The sequence below is a fragment of the Malaclemys terrapin genome, chromosome 19 (assembly GCF_027887155.1).
Source record: "Malaclemys terrapin pileata isolate rMalTer1 chromosome 19, rMalTer1.hap1, whole genome shotgun sequence".
Lineage (NCBI taxonomy): Eukaryota > Metazoa > Chordata > Testudines > Emydidae > Malaclemys > Malaclemys terrapin.
This window is the reverse complement of record NC_071523.1, coordinates 10,699,562-10,714,546: the sequence shown is the minus strand read 5'-3', so window position 1 is coordinate 10,714,546 and position 14,985 is coordinate 10,699,562. Positions and strand designations below refer to the sequence as shown.

At 47.5% G+C, this 14,985-nt stretch overlaps 1 protein-coding gene across 1 annotated transcript; it reads right to left on the bottom strand.

The window, feature by feature from the left end:
* Positions 1-2,451: 2,451 nt before the first annotated feature.
* On the bottom strand, positions 2,452-9,081 carry KIAA2013 (KIAA2013 ortholog). Its single transcript, XM_054009149.1, has 3 exons — positions 7,898-9,081; positions 5,079-5,932; positions 2,452-3,190 (listed from the first exon to the last, which is right to left on the bottom strand). The coding sequence occupies exons 1-3, from the start codon at positions 8,895-8,897 to the stop codon at positions 3,173-3,175; spliced, it is 1,872 nt and encodes a 623-aa protein (XP_053865124.1). The 5' UTR covers positions 8,898-9,081; the 3' UTR covers positions 2,452-3,172.
* Positions 9,082-14,985: the final 5,904 nt, after the last annotated feature.

The window sequence follows — 14,985 nt, the reverse complement described above, 5'->3', positions numbered from 1 at the left end:
CTAATCTCAGTCCCGTCCCAGTACCCATTCCCTTGCTCAGCCAGGCTCAACTCCCAGCCTCCTCCCCAGTCTGATTTCTCTTCCTCACCCACATTCCCCATCCCCGCTAGCTTCCAGTCCTCATCTCCCTCCAATCTCAGTGTGTTTTCCATCCCCCGGGCTTCTTGTCCTAGTCTGCTTGCCCAGCCAGTCACAGTTCTCCCTAGCTCCTTGCCAGATTGGTCGTCCTTACCGCTCTCCTGCACCCCACCCCAGTTCCCATTCTCCTTGCCGGGCCAGTCCCCCTTGCCTTCTCATCCAATCTCAATCCCCACCCCGCAGCTACGGCTTTTTGCCCAGCCAGTCACAGCCCACCCCTTGGCTCCCACTCTCCTGTCCCCAACCCAATTCCCTGTCCCGTCCCGTCCCACTAGCCTCCAGTCCCACTCTCCACACTCAGGCTCCCTGTCCCAATCTACTCCCTCTGCCCCAGTCCTGCTTTTGTCCCTTCTGCATTCTAATCCTGCTGCTGGGCCAGGGAGGGGTCAATGAGAGTACAGGAGAATGTCTCCCTGTGCTTAGTTCAGGTGCCAAGAGCCAGCATGGCCTCCCACAAACCAGAGCTGCAAGTGCCGGGAAAGTCCTGCCCAGCCCAAAGCTAGAGCACGCCCATGGCAGATCGAATCTTCAGGGGAGTTAACTGCTAAACGGTTAAGCCTCTGAGTGTGTGAGAAGCAATTTTTCAACAGCTTCTAACTTGGCCAAATTTGGATGGATTTTCACAGGAACAGGAAAAGTCACATCCCTGACACAAAGGCTACCCCCTCCCCAAATTTCAACCCCTCTGCTCAAGTGCATGGGGGGCACTAAAGCTGTTTTAAAAAAAAAAAAGTTGACCAGAATTTCTTTTAATATGTGCAAAGCAATGTTTTCCCTTAGCCTCATTCTCAGAAACATTTCCCCCCCAAAATTAGCCTGAGGCAACACGTAGTATGGAAAATTTCAACCTGAATGCTAAAAGTTTGGCAAAATTGTTATTAGTAATTGAAAACAGGGTCTTAGAATGGAAAGTGTTGGGCAACCTTAGCACCCCTGCCTATAACTACTGAGCATGCTCTGTCTGCTGCTGCTATCTACCTTAGCAGAACTGGTAATGTGTTTCTTCCCAGTGTTGCAAGTACCTCATTTTACTTGGAGATACAGCTCTGAAGACAGGTCATTTATTCTCATTAGAAATTCCTTGGCAGTTACCAACCTTGTGCTTAGTTTCCAGAACAAAGTACTGAACTTAACACTGAGAAACCCCTGACCATGATCTTTAAGTAGTAAAGAAGCAGGAGTCTACTTTCCTTGTAATTCAGAAGCATCATGTTCTCTTCAATACTGTGTGGGAAAATAAGATACAAGGTGCTGCTGCTGCTGAACAGATAAACCATTGATCAGTCCTTCAGTAAAATCCTGTTACAGAAAAAGCTTTTCCAGAAGCACTAATCTCTGGTGTGGTGTTCTCTTACAGCCAGTAAATAGGTTGCTCTTATTCCCCTTTTTGGCACTGATTATTGCCCTGAGAGGTTTTGCAAACTGCCTTGAGAGAGAGAGAGAGAGAGAGAGAGAGTGTGTGTGTGTGTGTGTAAAATAAGCGAGTCTTCTCACAGTACTACCTCGGCCATCTAAATGGCACCAGGAGCACTGAATAAGTTTGGATAACGGAGGAAACTTTTACTGACACCATGGACGTGACCCTGTTTCACATAACTAAACTTGTACTGTTTTAGTGGACGGCAGAAATACCACAGGATCAGATCTCATTAGTTTGGCATTTCCCTACAACATACCTTCTGAGAGTTCAGTTTAAAAATATGAACTTTAAAACACAGGTTGAGATTTCCCAGATACTAGGGTATCTAGACATTTGAAATTAATGGAAGATGTTTAAATCCCCTAGACTGCTTGAAAATCTCAACCTTAAAATAGAATATAAAATGAGTAAATATTACTGCTTTAAGGGACAAGTCTTCAGGAGTGGGCTAAAGGGATCCTTTTTTGGCCTATAGCATAACAGGGAAAACACAGAAAAACAAGTTTTTATTAAGAGGTGGTTCCTTCTCCCCCCCCCTTCGATATGGAACTATACTGGGCAAAGCTGAAATTTGTACTTTCTTTATTCTGCTTCCTAAAGTACTGAGTAATAGCATCTTTTGTTCTTTCTAAAAAGATCATTGCCTGGAAATAAGTTTCTCAACATCTAGCTATTGTGTAAAAAATTTTACTTTTACCCATGATTTAGAGAAAGTTTGGAGTTCTTGCCCCTTTTCCCACCATTTTTTCCTATTTAATTATTTTTCCCTTTAAATCCAAACCCGCTTCAGTAACATACTTGGTTCTGGCTGTAACTAGAGCTGCTGGCACTCCGTTTTCAAAAGGTGCTGCTTTTTCTTTTTAACCTACGGAAAAAGTGAACTATAACACGTGTAGACTGAAAGGTATTTATTTAAAAACAACAACTTTGGTATTTTAAAACCAAACAATCTTCAAATCACTACAAAGTAGAATGCCTCCCCAGTAACCAGAACATACCAATGCACAAAGTCTCAATATTATCCTCAGAACAGAAAATGGACAGGTCAGCATTTCCAAATTTAACCCAGAAATCACTTCATTAAACTGATTATTTTGCACTCTATAATCACAAAGGCTGAACTAAACTTGTGACACCAGCACTTATACATACAGTTTAAGTGGGTATTATCTGCTATCAAAGTTGAATGCAAAATTAACATCCTGTCCCACCCCTGCCCCGCAGTGCAATAAATTAAAATGCATACTAGAAAGGAGAAGTGACATTGAATTAAAGAGTTTTCTAGTTAGGTTAATTCTGAAGGGAACATTCAATCTTTATTTTCCTGTAAAGTTAAAAAGAATCAAAGGACTCATATTTTCAAGTATTCCTCACCAAATGGATTAATCTTATGGAACTGAACATGTTACACATCAGAAAGACACCCCAGTGATACATGAGATTCTAGTGTAAACCCTTGCATAACCATCAACTTTCCAAGTCATGGATTCCCCTCTTAACAAGGCACAAAAGGGTTGTTGCTTTCAGAAGATCCTTGTTCTCAGCCGCAGAACTGTCGGGCACTAGGTGTCTTGTGCAAATGGAGGCTGAAAGCAGGACTGTTAGTTCACTTGCTCAGACACTGGGATCTTCCTGTGCAATTAATAAAACAAGGTGTTATCTTGCTTACAGCTACAGAAACATTATATTTCAGCAATAGATTTCACTTCATCTCTGTCTGTGGCACTGAGCTGGCATTAGACCACAGAGGCTCTGCACCATCTTCATTGTAGCTGGCTCCAGCCCAAGACATTGAATGAGCGAATCTGCTGTACATTGCACGACTCCTTGCAAAGCAAAGAGCCCCAATGCCAGAAACAGATGCTTACTCAGCTCCAAGTCTATGGCTGTGCAGTTTCTCAGTAATTCAGTGGATAGTGTCAGTGCTAATAAGCTGTAATGGTGAACACAATCCATTATGTCAAAGGCAGAAGGTGAGTCTCCCCGATCCTCCAGTAGCAAAGGCAGAGAGAGATACAGACAGCAGTGAATAAGGATCACGAGCTAGTTTGAGTTCCAGGATGTAGTAGCACGCACCACAATACAAATGACTTCCTGAGCACTTTTCCCTTTGCGTTAATATTTTGATCATGAGCTCAGGGTAATGCCTGGAGAAAGAATGCAACTTTCTGCAGATTTCTGTGAGCTGTACATTTAATCTACATCTTCCTATGTCTAGCTGGAGTCCCACAGGTGCTGCTGGAGCACCTTCAACTCCCAATGATCTCACAGGGTTGCAAGTGTTCAGCACCACTCAGGGTCAGCCTCCCAACAGCAGTCAGGGAGCCAATAAGTTACTTGCATCTGAGAGATGAGAGAATCTCCTTGAAAGTCCATCTCTAACCCCCTCTTATTTGGTGAAAATTAAACTAAGTCCAGTGTCTAATCCAGCCTCAGCTAACCTTCCTTTAATTTGCTTTTCTGATTTAGAAAAGCAGGACAATCTGAAGCCAGAATGTTTCCCCTGAGCACATCTCTATTTGGTGACTGTTTATTAATAAACACACAAAGTCTTGCAACTGATCCTAAAGAGAGGAGGTTTTGAACAATGCACTTGGCTCATGCAGCAAATCAGTCTAATTTTCCATCTTCCCTCCATGCCAGTAAGGTGCAGCTAGAAAGTATTGGCACTAAGAGCAGAAGAACGTTTTCTAGGCTCTGTTCTGTACTAAGTTTCTATCTCTTCTGCTGTTGCCCTTGACTATACCTCGTAAACCAAGTAGTCAAAGCCCTTATGCAGCTGGGAGGTGCAACAAATCTTGGGACCCAAATCCCCAGCTTTCAGGAAAGAACACTCTGTCCTGCCTTCAGGATGGCTGCATATTTAGTCTAAATAGCAGGAGAACTAATATTGGTTTAGCACTTATCCAAACTGAGGCTGGTAAAGGTGACATTCAATGAGAACCGTGCAGTGACTACAAGTCTAGAATATTTATTCACAGACCCAACAAATAAGCATCTGGACTATGTACTACGGCAGGAGCTTGCATGTGTGTGAATTTCCACACTACACAATTCACTCACAGCAGACAAGTGTGCAAGCAATGCCCACACAACAATAGGGATAAGAGTACTCCATGGAAAAAGCACAGCAGCTTTGTCACTAGCATTCCACTACTGTATAATTGCAGGACAAACACTGTAGGGTGTCACTGCTGCAACTGTGGTGTTAATACAAACAGACCTCCAAGTTGCTACAGTGAAAGAAGGTGTCTGCTTTAAACGGCAGCCATCCAAAGATTTTTACAAGGAACAACAATGGATTTATTTTGTTAATGGGTGAGTGAGCCCTATTCTTGCAGTCTCTCTGACCTAATCCTACTGTCTTGCAGCAAGTGCACACACACACACACACACACACACTTCAAGACAGACTCCAAACCCTTTCACAACCAGAGAGAACCTCCCTAGGAACAGCTGACAGAAAACCAGGCCGATGACTTGGCTCCCAAGAAAGCAGTGGAGAGTGGCAGCTTTATACCTTACTCCTGAAGAGTGGCTTGGCTCCTGGCCCACAGTATTCATTGTAGATGAGTTTGAACAGAAACAGGTGGAAGAGTGTGATTAAGGAGGCCACACTGAACCAGAACAGGAAGGGTAAACCTGGGTACTGCTTGGCCATGTGCTCCTCATGGGCCAGGATCGCTTTCAGATGTAACGTGTGTCTCAGGTCCTGCAGATGGGTCAGGTCTGTAGATATATAAAGTAACGGTGTGATAGGCTGAGTCACCATGACCGGGAATGTGTGACCCCGCAGCTCAGAGGTCAACTCCACAGGCTCATTCAAGCAGCCTGCCTCGCAAGCATACAGCCTAACGGGCTTGTCCTGGAACTTCACAGACACATGCAGGAAGGGCTTTCCTTCAGCATCCAGCAGAACGGCCAGGTTAATCAGGTCCTTGTTATAGTGGATCCCACGCAGGGAATAGCTGTTGTGAAGCACATCAGGGTCAGCCTGAAACTGGAGATGGTTTTCTGTGAACTGCAGACCTCCAAAGCTGAGCACCATCCCCTGCATGAGTCCATGGACCCCAGCTGCCACCAGACTCTTGCATCCCCGCTTCTGGAGAGTCAGCTTCCACAAGTCTGAGAGCTGCAGGATCTGAGGGACACTGGACAGGTTCTCGGGCCACAGGTTCTCTGCATGCATGGTTGCATGGCCACTGAAGCAGTGGTCGGCATAGTTCAAGTTGGCTTCCATTTTTTCTCTGTCCTCACCACTGATGAGTGGGTCCAGCAGAGGAGCTGGCATGCAGGATAGGACATAGTAGAGAGTCATATTGACGGTCTTGCTGGATGGTGTGTGGGAATCTGTAATCTTTCTCATTTCGACCCCTGCAATATAGAGAAAAAAACCCGCTCAGTTTGGGAAACAGGTGTGACGGTAAGCGTTTAAACAGAGAAAACAGGAAGTTCAGATTTGCAAACACTGGTGCCAACAGCTACACAGATGTTGGTGTGGGGGTGACAAGGAACTGAATGTAAACGCTTACGCTTGGCTGCCAGTGCTCAGCCACGTCTAACCCTGGTATCTTCCATTTTAACTTGGTTTGAAAACACTGAAGTGAATGGAACAAATTAGGGACCTGATCACGTCCCATTTATTATAAATCAAAACAGGAATAGTTGCATTTTTCTCATTTTAAAAAAAATTGCTATGTGGAGATCTTGTACTAAGTTTCAGCCAAGAAGAAGTTTTAATGGGCAAGATACATATCCTGTGAAAGGAGACTTACATACTCCCTTTCCCTAGAACCGTACACACGTATAACACATGGAGACCTCAAGCCTACTTTAGTTCCAGTACACTCACGTAACTGACATTAAGAGGGTACGTCTTCACTACCCGCCGTTTCGGCGGTTAGCAATCGATTTATCTGGGATCGATATATTGTGTCTCGTTAAGACGCGATATATCGATCCCCAAACGCGCTCACCGTTGACTCCGGAACTCCACCAGAGCGAGCGGCGGTAGCGCAGTCGACGGGGGAGCCGCGGCCATCGATCCTGTGCCGTGTGGACCCCAGGTAATTCGATCCAAGATACTTTGACTTCAGCTACGCTATTCGCGTAGCTGAAGTTGCGTATCTTGGATCGATTCTCCCCTCCCTCCCTCCCCCCCCCCCCCCCAGTGTTAACCAACCCTACCCAGTCTAAAGCAAGTACAGGACTATTACATTGTTCCTGGAGAAACAAAGGAGCTCTTGGTTAGGAGTGTCTGTGGTTGGAGTGTCTCTAGTTAATGGAAATTCTGCTGCTTTGAGACCCTGTGGATGTATGTGCAACAGTGACTAACTTCCTTATTAATGTAGTTGGATTTTCCATGCTTTTTGAAAAGGTTTACAAACTATAATTTACCAGATTTATTTAGGTACTTTGTTGCCTTATCCTACTGATCCCCAGAATTGATTTCCAGCCTGTAACAATAGATTACCTCTGAGGAAAGGTTAAAAAATGGGTATGTTTAGTCTTGGGGGGAAAAAAAGACCGGGAGGGTAGGGGGGCATGAGTTGATAAGTCTTCAGATATGTTATAGCCTGTTATAAAAAGGACAGTGATCAATTGTTCTCCATGTCCATTTAAGGTAGGACAAGAAGTAATGGGCTTAATCTGCAGCCAGAAAGATTTAGATTAAATATTAGGAAAAACTTTCTAACTTTAAGGGTATTTAAGTACTGGAATAGGCTTTCAAGGGAGATTGTGGAATCCCCATCATTTGAAGTTTTTAAGAAGGGGTTAGACAAACACCTGTCAGGGATGGTCTAGGTATACTTCGTTCTGTCTCAGCACACAGGCCTGGATGAGATGACCTCTCATGGTCTCTTCCAGCCCTATTAAGTGAGAGTGTCTTAGTATTCAGCCCCCACCAGTCCCATTAACTTAAAGTTGTGGGTGCTAAGCACTTCTGAAAAACTAGCCTAAAGTTTCTCAAATCGAGCAGCCAGGATCAGAGGCTACTTAGTTTTGGCCTTTGACTTGCCTTACACTACACAGCAAGTTAGTGGCAGATCCAGAGCAGAGACTAGAAATCAGTAGCCACTTCTTAAAGTTCTCTCCTTAACCTTAGTTTCTTTATCTAATAATGCTTAGCTACCTTTGAAGTGCTTTGAGCAAAAAGCATTAGGTTATTAACAACCTAAGACCTCCCTACTGTCCCTCTAACCATCTCATAAGGAGGATGAAATTTCATGTGAGCTGAAATGCTCCTTAAGTGACCAGAATGTTGTGGGTGGGGCTCACCTGTTAATGCAAGGGGGTGCTCTCACTATTTGGTTGTCAAGTGAACCTAGCACTCCTTACCTGAAATAAACAAATCGGACCAAGTCTGCTGGTGCTCCTGGAACAGGTCTTCAACCCCCATCTGCATCACCTCCAGCATCTCCTTCTTAGCTACCTCCCTCAGCTTGCTGAAGGTTTCCTCCAGGCTGGAAGGCTCTATGGGTTCTGAGGTGTAGACCACGGACAGCACTGTCTCGTAGAAATGAGACTTGGGCGCCACCTGCACCCGGGTCACCAGTTTCTTGGCGGCCACCACCACCAGCACCACCTTGGAGCTGCCAGCAAGGAGCACCCGGCTAGAGGAGAGCAGGAACTGCCTGTCCCCCACCTTCTCCAGGCTGGTGGCGAACTTGGCTCCCTGGGCAGAGGCAGGGGAGGAAGGGGTGGAGGCCTCGAAGGCGGTGACCCTCTCGGTGGGGTTGGAGATGTGGATCCGCTGCAGGTAGAGATGGGGCCGGCTGCGGTGAGCCAGCAGCTCCTCCCGGACCGTCACGCAGTCGCGGGCGGGGGGTTGCGCTGCAGCCGCCCCCTGCCCGCTCTGGATACACCGGACCCGCCGCACCGCCCCGTCCCTCAGCACCACCGCCGCGGCCCGGGCCTCAGCTTGCCCGCTCACCGCCTTGAGCTGCACCAGCGCCGGGTAGTCGGTGGCGTGGGCCGGGCCGGCCGCGGAGGCCCCGGCGGACACCCAGAGCCGGTTGGAGGCCACGTCCAGCAGGAGGAAGCCGTTGCCCACCAGGGCCGGGTGCCCCCCGGGAGCTTCCTGGGCGCCGTCCCCGGGGAGGCGCAGCCTCAGGGCATCGCCGCGCTCCTCCAGCCCCGGCCAGGTCCGCGTCTCGGCCTGGAGGCAGAGCCCGGCCTCGCCGCCCCGCGGCTCCCCGGCGCCCCAGGGCAGGCGCAGGCGGGCGCCCCCCAGGTACCAGTAGGCGACGAGCAGGAAGCCGAGCAGGGCCAGGAGGCGCCGGGCCCAGCTGCTGGAGAGCAGCCCCGGGAAGCCCTTCAGCCGCTGCTGCAGCCACATGGGGGGCGGGGAGTCGCCCCGGGGCCTGTCCCCGGCCTGGAGCTACCAGCCGCCCCGCCGGGGCGCCCTCATCCCCGGCCTGCGCGCCTCGCTCGCCCGCCCGCCCGCTCTCCGGCCGCGCCCCTCGGACCCCCGCTTCCGCCCGCGCCTGCCCGAACTGCCGCAAACCAAGCGCCACCACGGCCGGAAAGGGGAGCCTGCCCCGGAGCACGACACTTTACGACAGACAGGGCCGGGCTTAACCCTTAGAGGCCCGGAAGGTGGAGTGTTCGGTGCCAGGCTGGGGGGGCGGTGCCAGGCTGGGGTTACGCTGGGGGGCGGGGCAGTTCCAGGCTGGGTGTGCGCTGGGGGGCGGTGCTAGGCTGGGGGGCGGGGCGATGCCAGGCTGGGTGTGTGCTGGGGGGCGGGGCAGTGCCAGGCTGGGGGTGCGCTGGGGGGCGGGGCGATGCCAGGGTAGGTATGTGCTGGGGGGCGGGGCAGTGCCAGGCTGGGGGTGCTTTGGGGATCAGGGTGTAGTGCCAGGCTGGGGGTGCGCTGGGGGGCGGGGCGATGCCAGGCTAGGTGTGTGCTGGGGGGCAGGGCAATGCCAGGCTGGGGGTGCGCTGGGGGAGGCGGGGGTGGTGATAGGCTGAGTATGTGCAGGAGGGCAGGGCGATGCCAGGCTGGGAGCGTGCTGGGGGGGGGGCGGTGCCAGGCTGGGTGTGTGCTGGGGGGCGGGGGCGGTGCCAGGCTGGGGGTGCGCTGGGGGCCGGGGGCGATGCCAGGCTGGGGGTGCGCTGGGGGGCGGGGCGATGCCAGGGTAGGTATGTGCTGGGGGGCGGGGCAGTGCCAGACTGGGGGTGCTTTGGGGATCGGGGTGCAGTGCCAGGCTGGGTGTGCTTTGGGGATTGGGGAGCAGTGCCAGGCTGGGGGTGCGCTGGGGGGTGTGGGGGCGGTGCCAGGCTGGGAGCGTGCTGGGGGGGGCGGGGCGATGCCAGGCTGGGTGTGCACTGGGGGGGTGGGGTGATGTCAGGCTGGGTGTGTGCTTGGGGCGGGGGCAGTGCCAGGCTGGGGGCATGCTGGGGGGTGGGGCAGTGCCAGGCTTGGTGTGTGTTTGATGGAATAGGGCAGTGCCTGGCTGTGTGCAATGGTGGTTGCCAGGGAAGCAGTGCAGACTGTGAGAGAGGGGGGCAGTGCTAGAGCATGTCTGTGCTGAGAGTTGTCGACGGTCTCCGCTTGTCTTAATGTGGGGGTTGCCAGACTGCTCTGCTGCAATGGCGGGTTACTGGGCTGGAAGATGATGCCAGGCTGTGTCTGTGTAGATAGAGAGAGCAGTGCTAGGCTTTGTCTGTGGCGAGCTCATGATATGCTGGTGGGAAGGTGGGGGCAGTGCCAGGCTTTGTGCTGCTGGGGCCAATGTAAGATCTAGATGTGTGTCTCTGTGGAACAGTCTCCAGCTATCTCAGGCAGTACCAGAGCTGTGTGGCCCTGCTAGGTTATATGTGTCATAGGAAGTCCATGATTAGTTACAGGATAAAAGATATCAGTTCTTTCTGAGAATCTTAACTCCTGCGCTTGTTGCCCCCGGCTGTGACTTCCTTGTTAGATTTTGTTGGCAGGGGTCAAACAGAAAGTGACGGAGATAAAATGAAGAGTAGATATTCTCCTCTTTGGAGATGTGCTTTGAAACGAAGTGTGGCACAACTGGGCAGTCAGAAACTCTTTAAAGTTCCAATTTGCCGTGTTATATTTCTGGTGACAGTAGGGTGATATGTTCAAAATACACTCACATCATAAAGTATCAGACATAGATGCAACCACTGGAGAGGCAAGGAGAGATGTGCCCCTCAACTTTACTCTCTCAGTGTAGCTGAAGGACGCTTGAATTTCATTCTCGCTCTCCTTCCCCCACTTCTTCAAGCTCAACTTTTTTTTAACTGTGGTTGCACCACTAGTTAAGTTAGGCAAAGAGCAACTTTCAGCACAGTGTAGACCCTACCACATCAGGGGCTTGTTTCAAATCTCTACTATGGGAATATGCAAGATCCACGCAGAGCAAGTCCATCCATTGGGTTGGATCATTAGTAATCGATATAAGCTGCTCTGCACAGACACATACAAATCAGGCAGCCTTCCAGAGTCTAATTTAAAAAACAGCCTGACTTGGCATAGATTTCTTATAATATAACGTGGATATTGTTACTGATAGAGCATTACTAGAGCAGCCCTGCTGGAATACCACCAGCTTCTTATTATAAATCTCTCTTTTCAGACATCTAGATCTCAATCACTTAGCATCATGTTGGTCTGAAATATGATATTTGAGCAGCTGGCTCAAATGAGCCACTAAATCTCATTCATTTGATTTTAAGTTGCTCTACAAATACATTTCTGTAGTTTCTGGAGATTTGACACCGGTCTCAAGGCAAAAAGAATTATTTTGCTTATAAAATTAAAGTTGGCCAGGAAGTTCTTTTTTGAGGATTAGTTGTTACTTAGATGAGTCTACTCCAGAGAACTTCTAGTTGCTGCAGGAAGTGGTGTCAGTGATTTAGAGTCAGTACTGAATCAGTGCCCCAACATGGAGCGTGCTGTACCGCTGAAGATACTGTCTTTTCTTCAAACCAAATTCTTGGCCATGTGACGATTTCATGGTACCTTTTGTATCAGCCAAGGAGTCATGGCCACATTTCAATGTACGGAATTATATTTTCCCTCCTTAAATCTGCTGACTTTACTGACGAAACCAATTTTTTTCTCATAATACAAGTTTTTAATTACATTTTATTCCTGTTATTCTAGCAGAGCCTGTAAGCTTAGGGAGAAAAAGGTGGATTCTCTTCTGTAAGGTTTAAATATTTGCCCACACTGTATAGTGAATGGAAAAAATAAGCGTTATGATGTGACTGAAATCTACAGACCAAGCCAATGCAAATTGTGCTCTGCACTATAGTTTTCAAATGACAGTACAAATCATAGAGAAATATAATGAGTAGAAGTGGGGTAGGAAATGTGTTCACTGGGTGGGAAATTAACTATTTAGAGCCAGAGAATTGACAGTTTAGTGAGGGGAAAGAGAGGAGGAAAATTTCTTGGCTTCCTCCCTGTAAATACATTACTGACTTTATGGCACCTGGGATCTTTTAAAAAAATGGAGGAAGAAATCCCAGTACCATCAAGCGAATGACAAAACTCCCTCTGATTAAATTAAATAGGGCCACGATTTTTCATCCAGAGTATCTACTTTTTGGCTGAGGACCTATTAAAACTGAGTTCTGTTTCTTTAAATCGGTTGGCAAGCTGATGCTTCACATGAAGCACGTGTTGCACGTACTCACTGGAACATCTGCATTGGCAGCTTCTGCTGTTTAAAAAGACAGGCAACGAATTCCAACAGGAGGGCAAAGGGGAGGACAAACAGAGAACCAGGAAATAAACATACACTCCCTGGGATGGTTGGTATAGCTGCAGAATGCAAGCAAGGCTGCCAAGCTGGGATAGTTTGAATAAAGGGAGATTATAAACAATGACAAATTCGGGTTTTAGATGCACCGAGAAATCTCTCATCTTAGAATGGAGATACTTAAACTGACTTAAAATGAGAGACAGACAGGCCTGTTCCAAAAATCTGAGATGAACTGTTTTCAGAGTAGCAGCCGTGTTAGTCTGTATCCGCAAAAAGAACAGGAGTACTTGTGGCACCTTAGAGACTAACACATTTATTAGAGTATAAGCTTTTGTGGACTACAGCCCACTTCTTCGGATTCATTGAGATGAACTGTGGAGCTGAATCCAAAGTTTGAATCTAGGTAAAGTGCGGAATCAAAACCTGGATCTGAACGTAAGACCTGGCTCCAAACATGAACTCACAGCTTTGAAATTTGAATCTATATAAAGGGCTCAACCAAAACCTGGGATCTGAACTTCCCTCACTCTAGGGAGTTGGAATCCAGACCCAAATTTTTCCAGTGTTTGGTGTGTCCAGATCTGGGGTTTGGATCTGTGTTATTACATAGATATTTATTCAGTATTTATATTGCAATAGCACCTAAAGGTCACACACAGGTTGGGGGGCATTGATGGATTTGAGCTGCTTGGGATTTGAATCCAGGGTTTTGGTTCGGGGTTTGTCTCTAATTAAACAAATCCCAAGTGAAAAGAATCTTCCTTAAAAATAAAACGAATGAGACCTGGCAGGTTTGAAGGGTCAGGTTCTCTAGGGAGAATCCATAGCCTATCAGATTGCTACCTGCTGTGGTGCATTGTTTTATACTGAAGACTTTTCTGTTTGCCCAACTATATCGAGAAAACCCCCACTCTGAGGTCAGGGATTGGAATCAAAGGTGATTTAAACACACTCAGGCATTTACTTTGATTGCACAAACAAAATCAAATCTATGGCTCTTTGTTGAGGTGTCAGGGTTGCCAATATTATTACATGAAGCAAAACTGAATGCCCCAACTAGTTATAAAACGGTAGACCCTACATCTCTCTGGGATATCTTTGATGTACTTCATATTTTCTGGTTTCAGAGTAGCAGCCATGTTAGTCTGTATCCACAAAAAGAAGAACAGGAGTACTTGTGGCACCTTAGAGACTAACAAATTTATTAGAGCATAAGCTTTCGTGGACTACAATAATTAATTGGCCTCTCAGAGTTGGTAAGACAACTCCCACCTGTTTATGCTCTCTGTATGTGTGTATATATATCTCCTCAATATATGTTCCATTCTATATGCATCCGAAGAAGTGGGCTGTAGTCCACGAAAGCTTATGCTCTAATAACTTTGTTAGTCTCTAAGGTGCCACAAGTACTCCTGTTCTTCTTTTTTCATATTTTCTCTTCCTTTCAAGATCTTGCTTCCTCAGGTTTCCCTTGCAGAGGCCCATAGTCCTTAGGGAACTAAAATTCCACTTGATTGCAAGTTTGTGTTGCCTGCCTAAAGACAGCATCTACATCACTGAGTGTGTTTCTTCTCTGATTTACAACTGTGAGCTTTGTATCAGGAAGCATCCAGCATCTGACCCATTACTTTGATGTTAATATCCTGATACACGCTGTACATTTCCTGACACTTGCTCCCTATCCTCAATCAAGCACTCCCCATCTCTCTGATACTAATGGCACTTTTTTCTATCCCAATGCACATGCCCTACCATCTCCAGTTCTCTGCCCCTGACTTTCATATACCCCTGTTGATCTACCCAATGCTATTCCCTCTATCCTGACAGATATCCTATCCTCACATATGGGCAGTGGGCCAAATTCACCCCTGTGTGGAGGAGGGGCTTGGGGCTTCAGCCCTGCAGGGCGCACCTGCCAGGGCTCGGGGCTTCAGCTGCCTTACCCCCCGGCTCCTGGCAGGTGTGCCCTGGCTCTTGAACTTCTGAAGATTGTCGTATGTGGCTCAGAGGGCCAGTAAGTTTGGCCACTCCTGCTCTAGATTCTACTGCAATATAAATAGTAGTAATAATAAATAATATTTAATAACTTGCTCCAGGCCACACAGCAAGTCAGTATCAGAGATGGGTCTACTCGGCGCAACATTCAGTACCTTACAAAAATGACCAGAACCCCCCCTCCCCGCCTCATCCTTTTAAATTAGTATATTTTTATTACACCAATAAGGCAAACCAAACATATAAAATAGCCTTGTTACAGAACTAAGCAGGACTTCAAGGGGGGAAAGGCTTGCACAACAAAATAATTAAAGATGAACTAACCAGGTTCTTAATGATAAACAGAAAAATAAATGTAAACAAAAGGAGAAATGAGCAGTAAACGTTAGCTGATGAAACACACCAGGGATCTATGTGAGTATTGTAACAGATTTTATACTATGCTAGTAAGAGATGACTAATGTGAACTGACAGGTGGAAGGAAAATATTTAATAATGATCCCCAAATTCCAGAGCTGTGTGTAATCTTTTTCTGTTGCAACTTTCTCATGCTTAATGTCTGTGCAAATGTGCAAACCACGTGCAGGGGTGCTGGAACAATTTGTGTACAGTAGAACCTCCGAGTTATGAACACCCCAGGAATGGAGGTTGATTGTAATTATGAAATGTACATAACTCTGAACAAAACATTATGGTTCTTTCAAAAGT